This window comes from Drosophila santomea, chromosome 2R (genome assembly GCF_016746245.2).
Source record: "Drosophila santomea strain STO CAGO 1482 chromosome 2R, Prin_Dsan_1.1, whole genome shotgun sequence".
NCBI classification, from domain to species: domain Eukaryota; kingdom Metazoa; phylum Arthropoda; class Insecta; order Diptera; family Drosophilidae; genus Drosophila; species Drosophila santomea.
This window is the reverse complement of record NC_053017.2, coordinates 3,068,695-3,091,469: the sequence shown is the minus strand read 5'-3', so window position 1 is coordinate 3,091,469 and position 22,775 is coordinate 3,068,695. Positions and strand designations below refer to the sequence as shown.

At 38.7% G+C, this 22,775-nt stretch overlaps 1 protein-coding gene across 1 annotated transcript; it reads left to right on the top strand.

Annotated features, from left to right (window-relative positions):
* Positions 1-3,928: 3,928 nt before the first annotated feature.
* LOC120446640 lies at positions 3,929-5,921 on the top strand. The gene is made up of 2 exons (XM_039627708.1): positions 3,929-5,665; positions 5,721-5,921. The coding sequence occupies exons 1-2, from the start codon at positions 4,277-4,279 to the stop codon at positions 5,727-5,729; spliced, it is 1,398 nt and encodes a 465-aa protein (XP_039483642.1). The 5' UTR covers positions 3,929-4,276; the 3' UTR covers positions 5,730-5,921.
* Positions 5,922-22,775: the final 16,854 nt, after the last annotated feature.

Sequence of the window (22,775 nt, the reverse complement as noted above, 5' to 3'; positions counted from 1 at the left end):
AGAAGGAAGCGTTTCCGACCATATAAAGTATATATATTCTTGATCAGGATCAATAGCCGAGTCGATTTGGCCATGTCCGTCTGTCCGTCCGTCTGTCTGTCCGTCTGTCCGTCTGTCCGTCTGTCCGTCTGTCCGTATGAACGTCGAGATCTCAGGAACTACAAAAGCTAGAAAGTTGACATTAAGCATACAGACTCCAGGGACATAGACGCAGCGCAAGTTTGTCGAATCATGCTGCCACGCCCACTCTAACGCCCACAAACCGCCCAAAACTGCCACGCCCACACTTTTGAAAAATGTTTTGATATTTTTTCATTTTTGTATTGGTGTTGTAAATTTCTATCGATTTGTCAAAAAAAATTTTGCCACGCCCACTCTAACGCCCACAAACCGCCCAAAGCTGCCACACCCACACTTTTGAAAAATGTTTTGAAATTTTTTCATTTTTGTATTAGTCTTGTAAATTTTTATCGATTTGCAAAAAAACTTTTTGCCACGCCCACTCTAACGCCCACAAACCGCCCAAAGCTGCCACGCCCACACTTTTGAAAAATGTTTTGATATTTTTTCATTTTTATATTGGTCTTGTAAATTTCTATCGATTTGCCAAAAAACTTTCTGCCACGCCCACTATAACGCCTACAAACCGCCAAAAATTGTGTTTAAGACTCTCCTTCTCCCTTCCACTAGCTGAGTAACGGGTATCAGATAGTCGGGGAACTCGACTATAGCGTTCTCTCTTGTTTGTAAGTGTAATTTATGGTCGTGAGCCAAGTATTTTTGGGGAAAAAAAATTTACAAAAATTCTAGCAGCTTTAGATAGGATGTGGGTGTTCAGAACCTTAAACGTCTCCTAAGTGAAGTCCAGATTCTTGAAAACAACCCATGAATCAGCTTGAAACATAAAGACTCTTATTAAATCAGTCTTGTGGAGTCTCTTTTAAAGTGCAGCTATAATCAACAGGCGATGGCTTTTCCATCGCTTATGTCCTCTGAATGTTTTGACTAGCCAAATTCGGTTTGGAAATCCTTGGTGAGACTCAACTGCATAACCCCCAGTTGTCGACACATTCCGACGGTAATTGCCCAACGGGTTTCGCTAATGCCCCAAATTGGCTGTTGACGTAAGATTTCATATTCGAAGTTTTCGACCACGTGAAATCTCCTTGTCCCTTGATCTATCCAATCAGCCCACTCATCGCCGTCTACTCAGCTGCTGCTGCGTGACACATGAACAGCTAATTATGAGTTGGATTCCGTCTTGGCACCCGCTCCATCCTACTATTTGTGTGCATGCGACGTGTCCAGTCTTTGCTGGCAATAGATTCATTGTAGGTTTGCATATCAACGAAGTGCGGCCCATTTGCACCCAAACGATTGAGCAGCTGCTTTAACGCCAAGAGAGTATAGCGGTAATGTTTGCAATAAGATAATTAGGTGGCAAATGTTTAGGAACTCAACCGGAAATTCAATAAAATAGTTGGCCCAACACTACAGATAAACGCCTGTGACAAAGACAAACATTTCTTGAATCTCGCAGTTAAGTAGATTCCCCGACTATTAGATACCCGATACTGACATTTTCTGGAATATCCGTAGAAATTGGGTAAATAAAATTAAAATTAAAATAGTATTCAAAACTTTCCAAAAGTTTGGGCGTGGCAGTATTGGGCGGTTTGTGAACGTTAAGAGTGGCAGTAGCAAAACGTTTTTGTCAAATCGATTAAAATTTAAAACATATAAAACAAGAGAGAACGCTATAGTCGAGTTTCCCGACTATCTGATACCCGTTACTCAGCTAGTTGAAGTACGAAGGAGAGTCTTGCACACTGACAGTTTTTTGTGGTTTTTGGGCGTTAGAGTGGGCGTGGCAAAAAGTTTTTTGGCAAATCGATAGAAATTTACAAGACTAATACAAAAATAAAAAAATATCAAAACATTTTTCAAAAGTGTGAGCGTGGCAGCTTTGGGCGGATTGTGGGCGATAGAGTGGGCGTGGCAAAAAGTTTTTTGGCAGATCGATAGAAATTTATAAAACTAATAAAAAAAATGAAAAAATATCAAAACATTTTCAAAATTGTGGGCATGGCAGTTTTGGGCGGTTTGTGGGCGTTAGAGTGGGCGTGGCAACATGAATCAACAAACTTACGCTGCATCTATGTCTCTGGAGTCTGTTTGCTTAATCTCAACTTTCTAGCTTTTGTAGTTCCTGAGATCTTGACGTTCATACGGACGGACAGACAGACGGACGGACCGACGGACGGACGGACAGACGAACAGAAGGATAGACGGACAGACGGATATGGCCATATCGACTCGGCTTTTGATCCTGATCAAGAATATATATACTTTATATGGTCGGAAACGCTTCCTTCTGCCTATTACATACTTTTCAACGAATCTAGTTACTCTACGAGTAACGGGTATAAAAATGCAAAAATTGAAACTATAGAACGGCTATTATGATGTCTGGTTTTGAATTTCTTGTAATATATTCCATTGATTATGCATTCGATTTATTATTATATGAACTGCGAACTTGGCTTCGATGTTGGATGGAGGAATTTTCTTGAATGGGTCAATCTGGTAAGCCCAAGACCTACTTTTTTATTTATATACCAATATGACATTGAAGTAATTCATCTGATATTATCATCAAAATTATTAGATTTATAATAAGCAATTAGAATAGCTTTAAAGAGCCAGAGCTTTCAGGTCACACACAGTCATTTAGACGGATAACACCCCCATATCGACGGTCTCCAACAAATGTGGGCACAAGGAGAGTGCGGTTTGGAAATACGCAAACAAAACAAATTGCGAACAAAGTATGTCCTTCGGTAACCACTCAAAAATAAAGCCAAAAGGTACTGGGTGTTGTGGAGAAGAGAGGATTTATATAAAGGAGTATCCGTCGACTTAGGGTAAGGACAATGAACTTGTCGCTTTCATCGTCACCGTACTCGTCAGCCTCGAAGTCAAATGTCAGTCAAAGACTATGACGTTGGTGATAAAAACGGACGAAAGCTTTGGAAAGGAAGCCTTAGGCAGTCTGTCAGTCGCTGTAACAGAGGGCCTGCCCCGGGGAAGGAATGATGGATGAATTTGTGATTTGTACAAATAAATATATGCCGGGTCCTAGCTTCGACTCGTTTGTGCTAATGAAGTGATTATTACAATGCCTCCCCATGCAATATTAAATACAAGAGAGGCAGGGCAGAGATCTTATAAATAGCCCCAGACCTTGACTTGAGTTTCCCGTTTTCTTCTTCATCACCAAATAAAACTAATCACTTTCCATCGATCACAAATATTAAACATTTTTCTTGCCCATGTCGACATTTGTTTTCCCAACAAACTATATCCGCAAAAGTTGTTGGGCCTTAAACCCATATGCCTTACACTCAGAGAAATGTAGTAGAGTTTCATTGGCGTGAGGCTAGAACAGATATCTGGCTTCGTGAGCTCTGCGCATCGCATCATTACCAATTATCAGTTCTGATGTATTCAAAATATTACAATTGACCTTAAGTTACCCGTTACTTGTAGAGTAAAAGGGTATACTAGACTCGATGAAAAGTATGAAACAGGGAGAAGGAAGCATTTCCGACCATATAAAACGAATAAATAAATTGCCTACTGGGCAGTTGTAAATATGGAAACAAAGATAAAAAAAAACAAACATCGTAAAAAGTAGATATATTCTTGATCAGGATTAATAGCCGAGTCGATCTGGCCGTGTCCGTCCGTATGAACGTCGAGATCTAAGAACCTATAAAAGCTAGAAAGTTGAGAATCAGCATGCAGACTCCAATGACATAGACTAGATGCAGCATAGAAGTTTATTGACCCATGTTTCCCCGCCCACTCTAACGCCCACAATTCATAAAAAACTACCACGCCCACACTTTTAAAAAATGTGTAGCAAGCAGGCACACTACCGTAACATACACACAGTGATTGTACATACAGTCCTAGATATACATACTCTTAGTTTTAAGTACAATTTTACGCTAATGTTAAGATCGTGCTTACGGACACTACTTTGTGCGTCCCGTTCGCACGATCAGCAACTGACACACCAATACATACATGTAATAGGCTAAGAAGGAACGGAACGAAGAAATAAAGAACACTTCGTTTGTGACAAGAAGAGAGAACGGCCGCATTTGAATCGCCTCCTACAAATTCAGAAGTGGGATTACTGTGAATTTTTTTTTCACAAAAAACTCAACCTACGAAGCAAAGTAAAAACAATATCTTTAAATATAATCAAATGAAAACCATCGGTGCGGACGATTATACAGCAGCAGAACTGCGCAATTGGTGTGAAAAGCTCAGCATGCAGAAAAGCGGTAACAAGGCCACGCTTGCGGCGCGATTGAACGGTGTGCCCCCAGAAGCCCGAGGAGTTTGCCCGGTGATTGGCGAATTAGAAGGCGAAATCGCTAACAATGATTTGGAGCACGAAATCGTCGGAGAGTCAGCACCAGAGGTCGACATGGAAAGCCCAAGGAGCATGATCGAGGACGCCGCCGCTGGAGTGGTGCCGCCAAGCAGCGAACACTGCACCAATGCTGAAAGCATGAATGTTCATGACGACGCCAGGCCCTCAACATCTACCAATCATCGCGATTCGGAGTTGGCACGCGAGGAACATTTTCCAGAAGTTTCTACGCAGTTCGACGCCATGCAGCGTCAACTAAGGCTGCTCCAATTGGAAAACGAAATGTTGAAATTGGAATCTGCTCGACGCCATAACGCTGCCACATCGGATCAAAACAGCGCTGCCACATCGGATCAAAACAGCGCTGCCACATCGGGTCATAACAAGGCTACCCCACTAATTCGAAGCAGTGTTGCCAAACCAAATCAACACAAGGATGCCACTCAAGATCAAGAAGTCGCTGGCGGAGATGCCAGATCGGAGGAAGCATTTGTAAATAAACAAACATTGCTAGCAATGGCCAAGGAAATGATTCCGATATTCGACGGTGCTTCTAACAACAAACTCAATGTTAGCACATGGGTCGCCCAGCTCAACGCGATCTCAAAAATGTTTAAGCTAAGCGACGATGTAATTCGCATGCTAGTGATGTCCAAATTAAAGGACCATGCTCAAATTTGGTTGCACTCTTCGGAACGTTTGCTGACTTTGCCGGTTCAAGAACTTCTATTTCAACTTGGTGAAGCTTTCCACGGTAAGGAGAGCAAAATAATATCTCGACGCAAGTTTCAAGAGCGCAAGTGGAAACCGTCGGAAGATTTCTCCACATACTTCAAAGAAAAAACGCTGTTGGCTACACAGATTCGAATAGACGATGAGGAGCTAATCGACAACATCATTGAAGGGATTCCCGACTCCCTTCTACGACAACAGGCACACATGCACTGTTTTAATTCGTCTGCGCAGATGTTGCACGCATTTGCCAAGGTCTCGTTACGTAAACCGCTACTTTCTCCGGCTGGACGTGTTAAGGTTTCGTTCGATAAGGAACCTGGTTCGGCGCCTCCAAAAAGGTGCTTCAATTGCAATGCTGTTGGGCATTTCGCCGCCGACTGCCGCAAGCCCAAGCGCGAGTATGGAGCCTGCTACGCATGTGGCAGTAAGGATCATCTGGTGTACAACTGCACTGAGAGGAAGTTCGTATCCGACAACGAATATGTAAGACCGTTTAAGATTTATTTTAGTTCAAAACCTAATGAATGCCTGTTTTTAGAATGCCTAATCGATTCTGGAAGTCCAATTAGTTTCATAAAGAAGTCATACGTCGAAAAAATTTTGAAAAAGGAAGATATTACGTTAAATGGAAAGATTCTTAAAAATTATTTTGGCTTAAACGGTAGCCCTTTAGATATAATTGGAAAAATATCATGTTTCGTTATTATCAATAAAGAAATTCTAAATTTTGAGTTACTAATTGTGACAGACAGATCGATGGCATATGGAACAGTTTTGGGAAGAGATTTTATGAAAATTAGTAATTTTAAGATTGTTAGGGAAAAAGATAGTTCAAATGATAGACATTGTGAAAATGATCGTTCAAATGATAGAAATGTTGAAAATTTTATTGCAAACGATAGATATTGTGAAAATTATGATTCAAATTCCGGAAATGCTGTTTTAAATAATGAAAATTCTGAAGATAATGGTTTAAATGATAGAAAATCTGAAAATGACGTGGCTAATGTCAAAAATTATGGAAATAAGTGTTCAATTAATATAAATAATGGAAATGAGAGCAAAACAAGTAGTCCTTATGACGGATTAGAAATACTATCAATTGAATACCCCGATCCAATAGAATGCAGTCAGTTAAATATTAACGAGAAGTGTGAGTCGAATCTAAGAAACAGATTAATAGACGTATTTGATAAACTTTATGTGAATGCGAAACGTCCAGAAATCCCAGCAGTAAAATGGGAAATGAAACTTAATTTTGACAACACAAAACCATTCAATTATCCTCCAAGGCGATTATCATATGCAGAAAAAAGTCAAGTTCAGAATTTATTAGACGATTACTTAAAAGACGGGATTATACGTGCAAGCGAGTCAGAATATGCATCACCAATTGTTCTAGTTAAGAAAAAGTCAGGAGAATTAAGAATGTGCGTTGACTATCGAACTCTCAACAAAAACATGCTAAAAGACAACTACCCTACTCCATTGATAGACGACCTTATTGATAAACTTTCTGAAAAAGTAATTTTCACCAAATTAGATCTTAGAAACGGGTTCTTTCACGTGCATATGCACGAGGACTCAATTAAATACACCGCGTTCACTACACCTATGGGACAGTACGAATGGCTCAGAATGCCGTTCGGCTTACGAAATGCCCCCGCAGTTTTTCAGAGATTTGTAAATAGAATTTTCGCAGATTTGGTAAAAGAGGACAAGGTCCTCATTTACATGGACGATATTTTGATAGCAACAAAAGATAGTAAAAGCCATATAGAAATACTAACAGAAGTGTTTAAGCGATTAGTAGATAACAAACTGGAATTAAGAATAGACAAATGCGAATTCCTTCAAAGTGAAATAAAGTACTTAGGATATGTAATATCAGGTGATGGTATTAAACCAGATTCAAAAGGCATGCAAGCAGTAAGAGATTTTCCAATGCCGACAAAAACTCATGAAGTTCAGAGTTTTCTGGGGTTGTGCTCCTACTTTAGACGATTTGTAAAAGATTTTTCAACAAAGGCAAAACCTTTATACGATCTTGTACGAAAAGATAGAAAATTCGATTTCGGTGCGACAGAGTTAGATTGTTTCGAAACATTAAAAAGAAATCTTCTAGAAGCTCCTATTTTAGCATTGTACAGCCCTACAGATCCAACAGAACTACATTGCGACGCTAGCGCTTTAGGGTTCGGTTCTATTCTTATGCAGAAAAAGAAAGACAATAAGTTTCATCCAGTATTTTACTTTTCAAAACGAACGACTGATGTTGAAGCAAAGTACCACAGTTTCGAATTAGAAACCCTCGCGGTGATTTACTCTTTGCAACGTTTTAGGATTTATCTTCAAGGAATTGAGTTCAAAATAGTCACAGATTGTAGTGCTTTTACTCTAGCATTAAATAAAAAAGATTTAAGTCCAAGAATAGCCAGGTGGGCGCTGTTTCTACAAGATTATGATTACATCTTAGAACATAGGTCCGGTAAGCGCATGCAGCACGTAGATGCACTAAGTAGAAATACAAACATACTAACAATTGATTGTAACTCTTTTGAGGAAAATTTAATTATTTGTCAAAGCAGAGACGAGAAGATCAAAACGATAGCTAAACAGCTACAACAATCAGAACTCAAAGGTTACGAAATGCGTAATGGAATAGTTTATCGAAAGAAGGATAAGGAAGTTCTCTTATTCTATGTACCGAACGAAATGGAAAGCCACGTGTTGTTTAATTATCATGATCAATTAGGACACGTTGGAATAGACAAAATGGTAGAAGTTATTTCAAAAAGCTATTGGTTTCCCAAAGTTAGAGAGAAATGCAAGATACACATTAGCAATTGTTTGAAGTGTATAGCTTATTCTGAAAAGTCTGGAAAAGAAGAGGGATTCCTTCACAACATTCCCAAAGTAAATATTCCATTTGATGTAGTACATATAGACCATTATGGTCCTGTTGATAAAAGTAGGTCGAACAAACACATATTAGTGATTATAGACGCGTTTACAAAGTTCGTAAGACTATATCCTGCAAAAACAACAAAATCAAAGGAAGCAATAGTTGCATTAAAGGACTATTTTAGGGCTTACAGTAGGCCAAAATGTATTATTTCGGACCGCGGGACATGTTTTACCTCTGGGGAATTTCAAGATTTCTTGAAAGAAAGTGAAATAAAACACATAAAGATAGCTACCGGTTCTCCACAGGCTAATGGTCAGGTCGAAAGGGTGAACAGAAGCATAGGTCCCATTATAGCTAAGTTAACTGAACCAGACAAAGGACTGCATTGGGACACTGTTTAGAAATGGTCGAATATGCGTTAAATAATACAATGCAAAGATCAATTAACCAACATCCAAGTAAAGTTCTGTTTGGAGTATCTCAAAAAGGCAGAGTTATAGATAGTTTAAAAGAAAGGTTAGAAGAAATAAATAAAACAAATAATGACATAAATTTTGAGAAAATTAGAGAAAATGCTGGCAAAAACATCAATAAATTGCAAGAATACAACAAGTTACGAACAGACTCGAAAAGGAAAGATCCTTATAAGTATGAAAAAGAAGATTTGGTGATGATCAAGAATTTCGACTCGCATATAGGCGTATCCAAAAAATTAATCCCCAAGTTCAAAGGTCCATATAGAATAACAAAAGTTTTGCGTAACGATAGGTATGTCGTGGAGGACGTTGAAGGTTTTCAACAGTCTAGACTTCCATACAAGGGAGTTTGGGCAGTAGCAAATATGCGCCCATGGATAAACAAAAGTAAAAGTTAACATGTTTGTAGAGATCAGGAGCTCTCCGGTCAGGATGGCCGATTGTAGCAAGCAGGCACACTACCGTAACATACACACAGTGATTGTACATACAGTCCTAGATATACATACTCTTAGTTTTAAGTACAATTTTACGCTAATGTTAAGATCGTGCTTACGGACACTACTTTGTGCGTCCCGTTCGCACGATCAGCAACTGACACACCAATACATACATGTAATAGGCTAAGAAGGAACGGAACGAAGAAATAAAGAACACTTCGTTTGTGACAAGAAGAGAGAACGGCCGCATTTGAATCGCCTCCTACAAATGTTTTGATAATTTTTTTTTTTTTATTAGTATTGTAAATTTTCTATCGATCTGGAGAAAAAACTATTTTCCACGCCGACCCTAACGCCCACAAACCGCCCAAAATGCCACGCCCACACTTTGGAAAAATCGTTTTATATTTTTTCACAATTTTGTTAGTTTTGTAAATTTTTTTTGATTATCCAAAAATTTTTTTGCCACGCCCACAAACCGCCAAAAAATGTCCGTGTTGAAATTTCTCCTTCGCACTTTCACAAGATGAGTAACGGGTTCCAGATAGTCGAGGAACTCGACTTTAGCGTTCTCTCTTGTTTAATTTGTAGATATACTTCTTAAACGAAGAAAACTTTGTAAGTTTTCGTTTCATTTAAAGAAATAGAAAATATCTATACGAGTGCTGTATAAACGCTTTTCGATGTGAAAGCAATTGACAGATTACGAGGCGTGAACGGCAACAGAATACCCATAGGAATCGTCATACCCACAATTCGTTTTGCACCGAGGGAGGGACCATCTTATGTTTGTTGGTAAATTGTTGATGTGGCTATTAATTAATGCGTCATAGAATGACAAGACCAACGTTATTGAGCTAATTTATGAAGATGTATATGTGAGGATTTGGCATAGCCGTGAGACAGTGTATGTATATACTTATATGCTATGCGTAAAAGCATATTTATGGATTATGGGGGTATAAATCTCAGTTGGGTTTTATCGTGGTCGAGCTAAACTCCAGAGAAGCTGAATGATGATGGAATATGCGTATTTTTTTAATTAGAAACATTTTGCAAGATTTATGAGTGTCCTGTGTGAGCTCATACACATACATATTCGCACTGTAATGCCCATTGGTTTTTGTATGAGTGGTTCATTTGGGAATTATCTGCAGACGTGCCAGTTCCAATGATTTATACGTTCGTTTAATTGAGAAGTTCGAAGAGACTTTGATGGCACAAATCCAGAAAAGCTTTGATTATAATCGCAACTGAGGAAAAAAGTAATTAGAGTCGGCCACATCAATACGTCAGGGAACTAAAGAGGAAAGGGAAAAATGCATCGAAATCGATAAATTAATAATTGAGGTGATAATTCCACATAATTAGCAAAATCTCGAGTAATGATTTTCAATTATTATTGGCATTGGAAGTGGATGGGACTGAATTGGATTGGATTGAGCAATAAGGGAGGGATTTCTGATTCCATTCAGGCTTCTGGTATTTCCGTTAAAAAACTTTTTGGGCCACGGTAGCGCATCTTAATTAATTCCTGTTTGATAAAAAAAAAACTTTTACAAATTTATGTAGCCGGGAAAAAGAAGAAAAGTTTTACCGGTCGGACGTCGTCCAGGATGGGTGAGAGTCTTTGGGTTCTTGTCAGCTTCAATTACCTCTTTCCAACCACTGTTTCCCGCTTGAAACCCATTTCGTCAACTTTTTACAACTTCTGCTTCTCCGTTCCATTCCACGCGAAGTCTACTCAATTTTTTCTCATAATTTGTACAGTGTGTGTGTAGACACACGCACACATTGAATTCGTCCTTTCAATCATGGAGCAAGGACTCCTTGGTACAATCGCACGTCCACATCCGCGTCCAACTGTCAGTCAAGTAGCCGACGCCTTCACCCACACGTTCATACCACACCCACTGTCGCTGTCTCTGCCGACCCATACCCAACACACATCTCCTCCGCTCAGCTGCCTGTCACCTTAGGACTTCACTTGGGAGGCCTTTATCTTCCTGAATCCGGCACTCTGAGTCCTCTAGTCTACTGGTCTCTTGTTCCAGTCCAACCTGAAGTGGAAGTCGAAGTCAACGCGTCTGAAAGACATTGATTGACTTTCTTAATAGACTTTACGCCTTGTCAAAATTAAGGGAATGCTTAGTTTCGAAGCTTTTCGTTCTCATCCTTGGCACTATTTCCAAATTGAAACCTAGTAGCCATTGTTTATTTTCGACACCAACGGCGATGGTTATGTTATGATTCAAGAATTCATTTTTGAATAATCATTACTTTATGCATTTTGAGTATATACCTATTTAGAGTACACTGAATACACTATATACTTTGCTATTTTAGTATATGAATCAGTCGCCTCTTTCAAAAATCACCCATAGAACTTAAGAGGATATTTTCGCAATCAAATACGAAAGATAGCCTTAGTCGAGTTCCTAGACTATTAGATACACATCACTTATCTAGTGGGAGTGAACGAGAACGATTTTTTGGTATATCGATAGAAATTGTTTAGAAAAAATAATAAAATAAAAAATAAAGCAAAACAAGAGAGAGCGCTATAGTCGAGTTCGCCGACTATCTGATACCCGTTACTCAGCTAGTGGAAGTGCAAAGGAGAGTCTTCAACACTGACAGTTTTTGGCGGTTTGTGGGCGTTAGAGTGGGCGTGGCAAAAAGTTTTTTGGCACATCGATAGAAATTTACAAGACTAAGGCAAAAATGAAAAAATATCAAAACATTTTGCAAAAGTGTGGGCGTGGCAGCTTTGGGCGGTTTTTTGCAAATCGATAGAAATTTACAAGACTCAGGCAAAAATGAAAAAATATCAAAACATTTTGCAAAAGTGTGGGCGTGGCAGCTTTGGGCGGTTTGTGGGCGTTAGAGTGGGCGTGGCAAAAAGTTTTTTTGCAAATCGATAGAAACTTACAAGACAAATAAAAAAATGAAAAAATATTAAAACATTTTTTAAAAGTGTGGGAGTGGCAGTTTTGGGCGGTTTGTGGGCGTTAGAGTGGGCGTGGCAACCTGAATCGACAAACTTGCGCTGCTTCTATGTCTCTGGAGTCTGTATGTTTAATCTCAACTTTCTAGCTTTTGTAGTTCCTAAGATCTCGACGTTCATACGGACGGACAGACGGACAGACAGACGGACGGACAGACGGACAAGCCAAATTGACTCGGCTATTGATCCTGATCAAGAATATATATACTTTATATGGCCGGACACGCTTCCTTCTGTCTGTTACATACTTTTCAACGAATCTAGTAAACCCTTTTACTCTACGAGTAACGGGTATAAAAATGTTTAAATGTTTTGGTCCGTTTTTGGTTTATCGACAGAAATTAGAAAGACAAAGTGTAAAAGGTGGTTTGTGGACGTAAAAAATTGACAAGACTTATATGTACATACATAAAAGTCAACATGAAAACCTTTTTCTAATTTGTCTGGCTGTCTTTTATAGTTCCTGAGATCTATAGAACGCCTATAGGCGTTCAAGGCGAATATATATACTATATATGGTCGAAACGCTTCCTTCTGCCTGTTACATATTTTTCAAGGAATCTAGTATTCCCTTATATGGGTATTATATTACTCACATTTTTCAAATGTGAGGTGGGTGTTAGAGTGGATGAAAATTGGTAAGAAAAATAACCAATTAAAAAAAAAAAAAATTTTTTTAATTTTGCATGCTTATTCTTAATACATATTTTAATTGCTTTATTAGTTCCTGAGATCGAGGCGTTCATACGTACAGACAGACTGTCATGGCCAGATCGACTCGGATATTGATCGTGATTAGAAATATATTCCATGAGCTCTCCCAAAATGTTCTGCCTAGTTACTCAATAATCGATTTTCACCTTGATAAAGTTAATCTCTTGCCAGCCACGATTGAGAGAAGAACATATCAATACTCTAGGTGGTGGATTTCTGTTTGCATCGACAAATAAAATTATCCTCAGCGTGATACATTTACAAGGCCCCAGTCTTCAGCTGCGTTCCGTGCCGACCACAGTCACAGTCATCCGTCATGACCAACAACGGAGCCATCGTTCAATGCATGAAATGGAGTGCACAGGCATCGGATTTGAGCAGTTTGATGGATCAACTTGCGCACGTCCTCGTCATAACTCACAACACTTTACAACCCGACCCCTTTGGCCATCCACTTATATACACGGATCCCCATGAACATCACTATCCAGAGCCAACAGCCCATTCATCTAACCCTCGGATAGCTGGACAAGGCTTCCTCAATATGACGTTTGACGTGAGAGCACGTTTGATGGAGGATCTGTCAGACTGGCCATGAGCCTTGGTTCAATTCGCTTGCCGCTTAAGCCTGTCTGATTCAATGTTCGCCAATTTGCAATCTGAATGTCTTTCGGTGCCTTTTGTTCTGGATTCCGTCCTCATGGGCAACGATTTCTTCATTTTAGTTATCGGATGCCCTTGATTTATTGGCAATTAATAAAATTTAAGTCTCATAACTCAAGTCGGTCTCTGACAACTGTCTTTTCACTTATAATTGACCATTATATGGTGCCGTTTAAAATGCCAAAAATTAAAGTATATTTACGGTGTGTTTTATATGGAGATGGAAATGATTGATTCATAAAATACGAAAGTAGGTGAATGTTTCGTTTTCTGCAGGGTTGCCTGTTGCTTGGAAACATTTGCCGAAAATGCCTACAATCACATGCACACAATGGGAGGGTCCTTCGACTGTGCCAGACAGAAGTAAGACTAGGACAAGGCCGCAGCGGAATCAAGGAATTATATCTCGGTAGTCTGCCGTGTGGCAAAGGCCACGACCTAAGCTCCCTCGCCACCCATTGCCCCTTTGGCATGTGACATGGCAGCAGCAACAGGGGCAAAAGTTGAGCAAAATAGCTTTTTTTCACCAGTTCAATTTCGATCGGGGTTAAATTTCCTTGCGAGGCACAAAAACGTCCAACTTGCGTTTTTCACGTTTTCCAAGCACACACACAACTGCAGACCACCTCCTTCTGCCCTCGTGCGTGTGGGCCTTGGCAGCGAATCGAGCGTCTGCCTGCCGTCTGCTGAAACATTTTCTTTTGCTCTGGCCCAGAGTTCAAGTTCCACAGTCGCACCATCACCCACCGACTCCACATTTCCATTCATCGAATCCAATGGCAACTTGTTGATTTTGTATGAAATACACATGCAAAAACCAAACCAATTTTGGCCTTTATTGGGTGGGACTCGCCAGTCAACAGTTGCTTTCCTTTTCCCTTTTTCTCGCTTTTTCCTTTTTATTGTGTTTGTTTTGCCGTTTCCCCCAATTTGCCACAAACTAGGCTGCTCCGCAACTGGTCGAAAAAAATCAATAATCGATTTTTCTGTTATGCCCGTTTTCTTTAAAGTTCTTTCGTGATTTCCAACTTAATTATTTGCCGAAGGGCTTGTTTAAAATTCTTGGAGTAGACTGTGCTGCATAGAAATAATAACTTAAATATTGAAGCGGAAAATGGATAGTTAAATAAATTTAATTATGTAAAGGAAATTGAATTTTAGATTAGTTTTCACAAATTTTATAATATTAAAAAAAAAAACAAAAGAAATATAATTTAAATAATATTGCATTCTAAAGCCCTTCAAAATGCTTCGACTTTTTTTCGACACTGTGATCAGCGTGTCACGTGTATATTTGCGGCCGAAATCCCTCAGCAGAAACTCGATCCAGCCCAAAACCACAACCACATGCCACATTTACTGCTCATTCATCAATTGTGACAACGGCTCAGGTAATTCCTCCGGACATTTTACGCCAAACTGAACGCAGGACACCCAATCAAAGAGCTTTCTCTAAAGCAAAGGCTAAAATAAAGACAACAAAGGAAAAACACGAAAGAACACTATAGTCGAGTTCCCCGACTATCTGATACCCGTTACTCAGCTAGTGGATGTGCGAGGGAGGGAATTCAACACTGACAGTTTTTGGCGGTTTGTGGGCGTAGCAAAAGGTTTTTTAGCAAAGCGATAGAAACTTAAAAGACTAAAAAAATGTATGATTATCAAAACATTTTTTAAAAGTGTGGGAGTGGCAGTTTTCGGCGGTTTGTGGCAAAATTAAGAAACAAACTTTCTAGGATTTATAATTCATAAGATCATGGAGCTCATACAGACAGACGGGGAGACATGTGCAGAACGACCCCTTTTTACGATTAAGGGGTATAATTATACCAATTTAAGTTTTAGGGACAGAGCGGTCCTACCGAAACACGGAAGCTGAGGCAAACGGCTGACATTTGTTAATTTCCGATAAGCGGCGTGGAATTTATGTGCTACCGAAAATTTTAAAGCGACTCATCGGTAGCCCGCCGATTATCGCTTACGGTTCGAATTACCATTTGATTTTCAGAGTCTGCGAATTTCTTCATCTAATACCGTCTGACACTTGCTGCCAAGTGTAATCGACGCCACTTCACGGTCCATTGAAAAAACCTCAGCCCCATTGCTGATTTATATCCGTTGTCCTTATAAATCACTTTCATACATTTTATCAATCTAAATGTGGTTAAAAGTCGCACATTAAATATAGAGAAAATTTTGCTGAGGTCTGCTAGCAGAGCTGATCAATTAATCGAGCTGCGATCAAATCTATACAAATTTAGTTACGCCCGGAGAACTACTCACTTCCTTCTTCCGTTTTAAAATTTACTGTAAGCTATCCACATGTCGTACTGTGGCAGCTAAACAAAATATAATTGCTAACTTATAAAAATGGAAAAAAAACAACAGAGAACGCTATAATCTATTTCCCCCTATCAAATACACGTAACTCAGCTAGTAGAATTGTCAGGAAGATGTTTCACAATTTTATACTATATTACTAAAAATCTTTTCAAGCGATTCAAGTTTCTTGGAGAATTTTCAGGTAAACTAAAAAATTTAAAGACACTGGGGACCAATAAATATACTTACTTTTCTTATTTCAGTAGATGAAAGGGGTTTTAAGTACTTGAGTACATATTTGCATTATAGCCCTTCTCCTGCCCGTCACCTTTAACTAGATTAAATAAGTGTCAATATTAGGAGCATTACACTATGGGAAATTTGACCCCTTTTTCTGGCCAAAACCCATTTTCTGAAAGTCGGAATATTACAATAATATTTAGTGTACGCATTCATAATTGACCAATCTTTAGTGCTGCATACCAGAAATTTTAATAGATGGCGCCACAACAAAGAAATCATCTGTTAAAAACAGCTGTTGCGCGTACACAAAACAACAATCTGCAACGTTAAGTTTTTCTGTCGTTACAAAAGTTCTAATATCTGGAAGTTCTAATTGGAACCAAAGCGTTAATTTCCATTCTGTCAAAAGTAGTTTAATCAGTGGGCCTTCTAACGGGTGTTTTTTTTAGAGGTATAGAACTTTAAATTGCAATAAAACAACGATGGATTATTCGATTGACATGAATTTTATTGACATGAAAGATAATCTTGTGGCATTACATTTTAAATATGATTTCTGGCATATGACCGCCACGGCTGGCTCGGATGTAGTCCAATCTGGACGTCCAATTTGCAATGACTTTTTCCAACATATTTGGCCGTATATCGGCAATAACACGGCGAATGTTGTCTTCCAAATGGTTTAGCGTTTGTGGCTTATCCGCATAGACCAATGACTTTACATAGCCCCACAAAAAGTAGTCTAGCGGTGTTAAATCACAAGATCTTGGAGGCCAATTCACAGGTCCAAAACGTGAAATTAGGCGGTCACCAAACGTGTCTTTCAATAAATCGATTGTGGCACGAGCTGTGTGACACGTTGCGCCGTCTTGTTGGAACCACAGCTCCTGGACATTATGGTCGTTCAATTCAGGAATGAAAAAGTTAGTAATCATGGCTCTATACCGATCACCATTGACTGTAACGTTCTGGCCATCATCGTTTTTGAAGAAGTACGGACCAATGATTCCACCAGCCCATACACTCAGGGAAAAATTAACGCTTTTCGATATCAAATCAAGAACGAACCGCATCGAAAGTACGGTAAACTCGAATTTTTTTGATTCAAGGACAAAAATTTTAATTCAAGAACGAATAATTTGAGACCGAAATTATGAATTTGAGAACGAACGTTCTGGATCCAAGTACGATAAATGTACTGCTTTAAGTATGGGAAATACTTAAAATAAATATTAAAAATACTTGACCCAAACTCGTCCAATTTTAATATGTGCATTATTAATTCACGGTTTAAATTGTACAAATTTAAAACTGAAGTATGAGTATTTTTATTTTCAGAGCAAACACTTTTGTTTAAGAACGAATCATATTTATTGTTTATTTACACGACTTTAATAGTTTTGTTATTCTTATATATAGTAAATATATACATAAAAACTTCCATAATTTTTTTCTTAAAAATTAAATTGTTACACTTTTCTTAAAGTTCTTACAGCTAAACATATTTAACGAAACGCGGTGTCAAGCAAAATAACAAATAGAGTCCTGGGTATCTATCAAAAACGAAGAAAGACAAATATAACAATAAGTAAATAAAAATTTTGTTATTAGTTATATTACCTTCATTTATTGCCGGCTGTGCTTCGGTAAGCTGTTGCCTGCTGAGATGGTTTTTAATCTTCCTATCGTAAAAAGAAACACTGCGCTTCAGGTCGTCCTATTTAAAAACCAATGCATGCTCATTCTCTGGGCGTATTTCCCAGAAGTCGATTTTTAACTGTAAATATTACACATTAATTTATAGATTTATTTCTTTTAGAAGTAACATTTGGCAACACAAAAGTTTTATACACATACATGCATACGCATACATATGCGTGCATGCAAACACGTGCATAGGCCACCGACTTTTTATGTATGTATATTACATACTTTATTTAAAGATTTCTACTTACCCTGCACACCGTGCCCATTTTCACATTATTCTTCAATTATTTCACTTAATTCACTTAGTACTTGTTACTCCAGGAACTTTTTGACACTAAATGAGCGCCGTGTTGCAATCGATTATCGAAAAAACATATGTTTCTTCAACAACACAGAAATGTATGTAATCGATATAAACAAGTGTAAGAAGTCGAATGGCTGGAGATTTTTCGATCGCATAAATTTTAGTTTAAACTTCTTATATTTTTTGTGTATATTCTTTTAAAATTGGCCGCATCAAATGATCAAGGAATATACATAAATGAGAAAAGACAAACCTTTGTTTTCCATGAGTATTAATAATATCGCTTTTGAAATGTGTAATTCGAGTACAACTAGTACTTATTCCAAGAACGGTTGTCTTAAAAATTTTAAGTACGACACAGTACATTTTTAAGAACGTTCGTTCTCAAATTATTCGTTCTTCAGTTTTCTGAGTGTACAGCGCACCAAACAGTCAGTTTTTCTGGATGTAACGGTGTTTCGACATACACTTGAGGATTAGCTTCACTCCAAATGCGGCAGTTTTGTTTGTTGACGTAGCCATTCAACCAGAAGTGCGCTTCATCGCTAAACAAAATTCGCTTATGAAAATCGGGAACAACAGCAATCTCGTTTTGGGCCCATTCGACGAATCTACGCCTTGCTTGATGATCGTTTGGTTTCAATTCTTGCACGAGTTGGATTTTGTAAGCACGCAAACCAAGATCCTTCCGCAAAATCTTCCATAAAGTGGATGGACACAGATCCAATTCCTGTGCTCGATGGCGGATGGACTCATTCGGGTCTTCCTCAATGCTACGCTCTACAGCAGCAATAGCTTCTTCTGTACGCACCGTACGGCGTCTCTGGGGATGCGAGTTATCAATAAGAGTAAACGCGGTGCGAAAACGGTCCATGGTTAATCGAATTAACTGCTCTGATGGACGATTTTGTCGACGATAAAATGGACGTAGTGCGCGATACGTATTCCGCACAGAACCATTATTTTCGAAATAAAATTGCACTATTTGCAAGCGTTGTTCAGGCGTGAGTCTATTCATGACGAATTGCCAAACCAAACTGAGAATAAATCACTTGACAGCTGTTAAATCGGTCGCCATCTTGAACAGTAATGCCAACTTAAAGTTCTATACCTCTAAAAAAAACACCCGTTATTAGGCGTTTGCAACATTCAATAAAAAAACAAGAGAGAACGCTATAGTCGAGTTCCCCGACTATCTGATACCCGTTACTCAGCTAGTGGAAGGGAGAAGGAGAGTCTTAAACACAATTTTTGGCGGTTTGTAGGCGTTATAGTGGGCGTGGCAGAAAGTTTTTTGGCAAATCGATAGAAATTTACAAGACCAATATAAAAATGAAAAAATATCAAAACATTTTCCAAAAGTGTGGGCGTGGCAGCTTTGGGCGGTTTGTGGGCGTTAGAGTGGGCGTGGCAAAAAGTTTTTTTGCAAATCGATAAAAATTTACAAGACTAATACAAAAATGAAAAAATTTCAAAACATTTTTCAAAAGTGTGGGTGTGGCAGCTTTGGGCGGTTTGTGGGCGTTAGAGTGGGCGTGGCAAAATTTTTTTTGACAAATCGATAGAAATTTACAACACCAATACAAAAATGAAAAAATATCAAAACATTTTTCAAAAGTGTGGGCGTGGCAGTTTTGGGCGGTTTGTGGGCGTTAGAGTGGGCGTGGCAGCATGATTCGACAAACTTGCGCTGCGTCTATGTCCCTGGAGTCTGTATGCTTAATCTCAACTTTCTAGCTTTTGTAGTTCCTGAGATCTCGACGTTCATACGGACAGACAGACGGACAGACGGACAGACGGACGGACAGACGGACATGGCCAAATCGACTCGGCTATTGATCCTGATCAAGAATATATATACTTTATATGGTCGGAAACGCTTCCTTCTGCCTGTTACATACTTTTCAACGAATCTAGTATACCCTTTTACTCTACGAGTAACGGGTATAAAAACTAGTGTTGTCCCTGTAATTTAGTAAAAATATTAGTTGCTTTACAAAAGTATTTTTTTCTAAAATGACTAACTTTGAATAGAGATTTAAAGTGATTGCAGCAGATTGCATCAATGTTGCCTCATGTTGTAGCTTACTTAATTCTGGTTCAGATTATTGTAATTTAAAAAACCACTTTTACCGATTTTGGGAGAAATTATAGATTTTAGGACTTAACCCTACTTTTCCAAATTCAGAGTAATCTCATGCTAAACAGGAGTTAAACAAGGCGGTTGCTGAATTGTTTTGTTATTTTAATTAGTACTATTGTTGTTAAGTTCTGTAAAATAATTTAGTATATAAACACTATCACGAAATCAGTTGTTTTTGCTGAGATTAGAAAAGGCATACAAAATTAGAGAAAGGCTTTACGAAAATTAATAATATATATATAAGGGACGGTGCCACGCCCCTAGTTTTTGGGGTACGATATGTTCTAGTACAAATTAATGCAAAAAAAAATTAAATATCTTTCTTCGTTCTGGAGTTATTAATTACAAAAATTAGAAAGGGCGGTGCCACGCCCGCAATTTTTGGTATCATTAAAGATATGGACTAGTGTAACCCAATACATAAAACACCAATTAAATATCTCTTCCCGTTCTGGAGTTATTAATTTAGGCCAGAAAAAGTAGTCAAATTTCCCATAGTGCATTATAAGGATGTGTGTAGTACCCAATTGATATAGATTGTAAATGTGTTCATATATGTATTAATTTGCTGCTGTTTTTAGGGCAGAGCGGGATAAATTACTCGTGCATTCTACAGAACGGGGGACAGCTACGCTTCATTCCGAGCGGGCACAGCATAACTCATCCGGATAACAACTGTGGAGGTTTTGTTTTCTGTTTGCAGCTCTGCTGCTAAAGTGTTGAACCGCCGTGGGTGACGTTTTGACACCATTTTCGGTGCTGCGATGATATGGCATTCATCTCGACAGCCATAACTGCCTCCATTGCCTGCGTGAGAGTTTGTCCTCGGTGGATGTGAATGTCCTTCGTGCCCCTGATGATGGTGATGACGATGATTTACTCTGTCCGTCTGCATGTCCACCCACTATGGGTGAGGGCGATTGCTGTGTCCGTGATGCATTTATGTCACTTACTTGAATGTTGAAACACATTTTCGGTTACCCGAAGCACAAGCACACACGTAGGACAAATGACCAACATAGCACCACCCACTGGTGGGCAAGGATATAAAGGCATGAGGTCAGAAAAAGAGGGGACTCCGCACCAGAGACTGGAACATGTTACGTCGTTCGCAAAAACAAAAACTGTCCTTGACACTTAACTCACGCTGCATTAATGTGAACCGAAACTGAATGTTGAGTTTCTTTGGCTTTAAACTGACACAGTGGGCCTTTTATATTCTATTGGTGATAGCTGGCGTACTAACCTCAACCAACCTAGAAGATAACTGTTTCTAAACTACAAAGTATATATATATTTGAACAAGATTGCACTGATCAAAAATACTTATGAATCTGTTCCTCTTTCACATCAATGCAATTTGTGTGGAGTTGTTCCACCCATATATATTTCTGAAAAATATCACTTTGAAAACACTTTCCAGCAATGACCTTTCTATCTCCCGCTCTCTCTGCCCTAGAAGAGTCTGAAAGTTACCCATGTTTATCCACACACTCTCAGAGTCCACCGAGCTGCCCATAACATCCCTGTCGCCACCAACAGACCAAAGTGAAGTACAGGCAACGCACTGCACTCCCATTCCAGCGGACATGCTGAAAAAGCTCGTAAATTACTGAACAATTTGGAGTGGCGATGCTGATTGGAGATGAAGGAAGCTGAGGCAAGAGCAGGGTGACCCTGTCCTGGAAAATATAAACATCAACAACATCGGAGGGGCAACAACTAGAACAACAACACCCATGGCTCATGTTGGTGATGATGCATTTTGCGGTCTGTCACACCAAATGCAATTTGACGGAGCTGTGCAGAAACTGTTTTTCGAGCTATCAACCAATTTGGCCACGGCTGCACGCCATGCCACACAGTGTCCACAGGTCTGCTAGTTCTGGTCCTCGAGTCTGGAAATGTCCTGCGGAATTCCTCTTGGGCATCTCCTCCTATTTTTTGTTCCCCTGCACCAGTATTTTATACGTAGTTTTATAATCTACACTCCCAAAATAATAATAACCTTTTACAACAAATGAATAAAACGCCGCCCAATTTAATAAATTCCAAATTTATTCTCATTCTTTATTAGGTATCATTTATAAAGTAACATTTAACACTAAGATGACTGACCGCGACTTAATTCTTATTTGTTTCTATTTGCGGCTCTAGCCTCTAAAGTTCAATTTAAGGTATGTTTGCATGTCAATCGTAATCTCAACGCTTGTTATAAATCCTGAGCCTTTCCCAAACTAAAAGCAAATGCATCAAGAACTTAAAATAATTGTCTGTTTATGTACTTCAGTTGTCCATAAATTAACATGGAAATTGCATTGTAGGAAACTAGGAAATGACACGAAAATATTGCGATGGAGCAAAAAAAAAACAAATAAATTCTGTTTTATAGCATTAGTTACGTAATTACGTAAGTAAACTGTATAAGCTTACATACATATGAAGCATGCACTGTCAAACGATCTTGAAAGTGTTTTAAATAAGACAACCCAATAAAAATGTTAACATTTGTTTAAAATTGTGCAATTTAACAGGAATATTAAGGGGACTATCATTTAAGCCGTCCCCTAATTAGTGGTAAATTCCCCTATTTATATCTATTTTAAAATTTATGTAATGTAAAAGTGATAAAACATGAATTGTTAATTATTAACAAGTGTCCCACT

Bases quoted from the DNA above. Each gene is read 5' to 3' on its own strand.
- LOC120446640 (XM_039627708.1), top strand. From the start codon at position 4,277: ATGAAAACCATCGGTGCGGACGATTATACAGCAGCAGAACTGCGCAAT.